The sequence below is a fragment of the Emiliania huxleyi genome (assembly GCF_000372725.1).
Source record: "Emiliania huxleyi CCMP1516 chromosome Unknown EMIHUscaffold_1487, whole genome shotgun sequence".
In the NCBI taxonomy this organism is placed as follows: domain Eukaryota; phylum Haptophyta; order Isochrysidales; family Noelaerhabdaceae; genus Emiliania; species Emiliania huxleyi.
In genome coordinates, this window is record NW_005201105.1 from 5,413 (window position 1) to 9,010 (window position 3,598).

Genomic DNA, 3,598 nt, shown 5'->3' on the forward strand with positions numbered 1-3,598 from the left:
ACGGGTGGGGGGGGATGGGTTTCCACATTCATAGACCGGGAGAAGGAGTGGGGGGACCCTTGTTTGATGGGCGAGGTGGGGGTTCGGGATCCCTACAGGAATTTCCCTGCAAACTCAACGGGTTGCCGGCTTCCCTTTTAAACCCGGGTTGGGCCTGGGGGGGGGGCCAACTTTCAAGTCGGGGCCTTAAGTGGGACGGGGTGTTTCTTCACGCAAAGAACAGTGGCCTTCCGCGGCCGCTGCGGGCGGCCCCCGGAAAAGGCCCGATTCCGACCCGGGCAGGCCCCCCGGAGGCGTGCATACAAAGCGTCCGCCACCGCCGGCTCAGCCCCGGCTCGACATGACTCTGGCCCGCGCGGGGTCGCCGACGGCGCCGAGTCGGCGCCAGAGGCACGCCCGGCGGCCGGATGGTCGCCTCGAGCGCTGAGCGGCTGCCGCCACGGTCACTTACGCTCGAGTTGCGCCAGGTGCGCCTCTCGGTGGCCCGGCGCGGCCGCACGTGCTCTCTGTAGATGTCTGCTCTCACTCGACGGCAGGCGTGCTCCGTGCTCTCGCCCGATTCTCTCCCTGCCGCCGGCCTCCGCCCCCGAGCGACCGCCGCCGCACACCGACTATTGCCGGTATGACTGCCGTCCCTCACTCAGCCGTCCGTTTGTCCTCAGCGCTCGCACGACCGACGTTCTTCCTCCTCTGCGGCCTCGCTCGGGCCCGCTCGTCGACACGCGCAACCAGCAGACGCCCGTGTCGGAGCTTCTGTGCCGGCTTTGAGCTTCCATCGCTGATGGGGGCACGCCCGGCCCGGCACTCTCGCACACCGTGGAGCGCGGCACCGCGCGCGCTCACGCCGCCCACCTTTGCTGCCTGCGCAGGTGCGGCTCTGTCCCGGCGGCTCACTCATCGAGCACCTCACGGCTGCGCGGCGGCTCACTCATCCGCACCACCGCGACCGGTGCGCCATCCCACATCACGCCTCTCGCCCACGTCCACCCGCACACACTCTGTCATGAGTAGTCTTCAATCGACACGGTCTCTTGGAGTAGTCACATCAGCACCGGCGCCGGCACAGCGCACCGCTACACTCGCCTCCGTTAGGTTGCAAACATCGCCCTCAACATCCGCTTGCGCCTCACACGTCCGGGGGCAGTGTCGCGTGAGCCACAGCTTAGCACCGACGCCAGGCTCTTAGCTGTTAGCTCTACGTGTACGTGTGTGTGTGGTGGGGGGGGGAGGGCGGCGTAGTCAAAAGAAAAGCCTCAGTCGAGAGAGGCTAGTAGCCCCTTCGAGTGCGGGCTCCGCGCCCGTCTTGTCCTGGCATATAAGAGAGGCGAATGGGACAGGGGTTGAAGGGGTACACGCTTGGTACCCGGCCGTTTTTCGCGTTTCTCTACAAAACTGTGTCCAAGCCGAAGGCCCGAAGCGCAGGTCCGAGCTCGACATGCGACCAACGTGGTCCCGCACACCAGTGCTCGTGCTCGCACGTGCGGCCGCCTCTCCTGCTCGACTACTCGTGCTCTGCCTCTGCGCGCTCGCTGCGTCCGTGCCACTTCTTCGCTGCCTCTCGCCGCTGCTCCTGTCCTTGACTGCGCCTCGGGTCGAGGCGCCAGCAGCAGCGTCAATGGAGTGGCTGGTCCACACTGCAGCAGCGCCGCGGGCGGACGCGAGAAGGCAAACGCGACCGTGCCGATGAGCGCGAGCAGAAGCAGCGGGAGCGCGGGGCAGCACGACGGGTCGGGCAAGTTCTTGGCCCAGCGCCGCGCCTTGCCCATGCTGCCGCCGCCGCCGCCGCCGTCGGCGTCGCCGACCACAGGCTCGTCGTCCGGCGCGGCATCGTCGTCGGCGGCAGGGGGTGGGGGGTCGGCGGGCACGTCCTCGTCGTAGCCGTCGTCATCGGGATCAGGAGTGGCGTATCGCGCGGTCGACATGCCGGCGAGCTCGTCGACCGTCGAGTAGGTGCCTGCGACCGAGCACGGGGGTGCGTGACGCTCGGACCGACGCATGGGACCGGCTCTTCCGCGCGTCGAGAGCGGCGACGCTTTCGAGGCGCGCGGCAGAGGCCCGCGGCGTGCTTCCGAGCGCGTCAAAAAAGACCCGCGGTGCTCACACACACCCACGCGCTCGAGCAAGCCCACCCCGCTCGGAAAAAATAGCTTCGGAACCGCTTTGCCAAGGCGCACAATAGTCACACTGACAGCATTTTCCAGATGCGTCATCCTGGGCCGCTGGAAAATGCTCTCAACCCCGTACCCTCTGTGACCGTCTGCCGGTCGCCATTTATTTCTGGCTGCCGAGGATGCCACAACTGGAAAACACTGTCAGTCTGACTATTGTGCGCCTTGGCGAGGCGGTCCCGGTGGTATTTTTTTAGAGCTGGTTCGGCATGCACGAGCGCGTGGGTGTGTGTGAGCACCGCGGGTCTTTTTTGCGATCCCGGGTCTTGTGCTTGTGCGTGATGCTGTGTGGCATGTGGTCGTCTGCAGTCAGTATAGACATGATAGGGGTGGACTATAGGTCCAGTAGGTCAATTGATCTCGCTTAGTCGCATCGTGGGGAGCTCATCCCGGGCCGTCGCAGGCCGCCGCGCATCGGGTCTTTTTTGCGAAGCTGATGCCTCTACGGCGGTGCGGACTGCGGTGGCGATACGTGTACGTAGCGCGCCCCCGCGGCGAGCCGGAGGCGATATGTGTGTAGAGCCGTGGCGAGAGCGCTCGGGATCTAGATCGGTCGCGACACCTCGGTGTCGAATTGCTTTCCACCAACAAAAACCGTCGATATCGCCCGGAGGAGAGACTGCACCGGCCACTGCTCAACCAGTGTGCCAGTGTCCCCGCACAGCTCACTACATCTCCAGCAGCTCGAGCGAGTAGTCCGGGATTGGCCGGATCGGGCGGGACTGCTTGAGCGTCGCCTGGCCCACGTAGCCCTTCAGGCCTTTCATCGCCGAGCAGAGCTGCACGTGCCTCCGAGCAAGCTTGCCGAGCTGTTGCAGCGCGTCGTGCGCCGGCGCGTGCATCAGCAGCTGAGAGGCGTGCGCGTCCAGCAGCACGTTCGTCCAGCCGACGAGTTGGCCGAGCATGGGCGTGCACCCGCCGCCGCCGCCACCTCGCACGCTGCTGCTGTCGTCATCGAGAGGGGGTCCCGACGCACACGCTCCGGCGAGCCGCCACGCGCCGGCGTAGCTCGAGAAGAGCTCGAGCAGCCGACTGAGCAGAACCAGCGCGTCCTCGAGGGACAACCAGCGGAGCGCTTGCAGCAGGAAGACGTCGTTGCGCGGCGCACAGACGAGGAGGTCGAGCAGCGCCTGCGGGCGGCAGCGGCCGCCGGTCGGTGGCGTGTGGCGGCCACGGAGATGGGGTCTGCGAGGCGGGGCCTCGCCTCCCAACTCTCGCCCATTTTGGGCGGCGGCCTTGGGGGCGGCGCCGCCGCGACTCGCTTCCGCTCGTGCAGCGCGAGGCGTAGCAGCGCGAGCAAGCCGGCGGCGTCGAGGTCGGCCGAATGGCGGACGTACAGAAGGAGCATCTCGAGCTCGCGGGCGTCGCACAGAGCGGCGAGCAGCTGCGACTCGTGCGCCCCGCCGCTGAGCGCGCCCGCCTCAATCAGC

The 3,598-nt window shown here is 67.0% G+C and overlaps 2 protein-coding genes across 2 annotated transcripts; both read right to left on the reverse strand.

The window, feature by feature from the left end:
- Positions 1–1,501: 1,501 nt before the first annotated feature.
- On the reverse strand, positions 1,502–2,210 carry EMIHUDRAFT_252893 (hypothetical protein; the record flags this gene model as incomplete). The annotated part of the gene is made up of 4 exons (XM_005786875.1): positions 1,502–1,575; positions 1,658–1,739; positions 1,806–1,954; positions 2,108–2,210. The coding sequence occupies 4 exons, from the start codon at positions 2,208–2,210 to the stop codon at positions 1,502–1,504; spliced, it is 408 nt and encodes a 135-aa protein (XP_005786932.1).
- A 626-nt stretch (positions 2,211–2,836) lies between these two features.
- On the reverse strand, positions 2,837–3,516 carry EMIHUDRAFT_252894 (hypothetical protein; the record flags this gene model as incomplete). Its single annotated transcript, XM_005786876.1, has 2 exons — positions 2,837–3,298; positions 3,427–3,516. The coding sequence occupies 2 exons, from the start codon at positions 3,514–3,516 to the stop codon at positions 2,837–2,839; spliced, it is 552 nt and encodes a 183-aa protein (XP_005786933.1).
- Between the last annotated feature and the right edge of the window lie 82 nt (positions 3,517–3,598).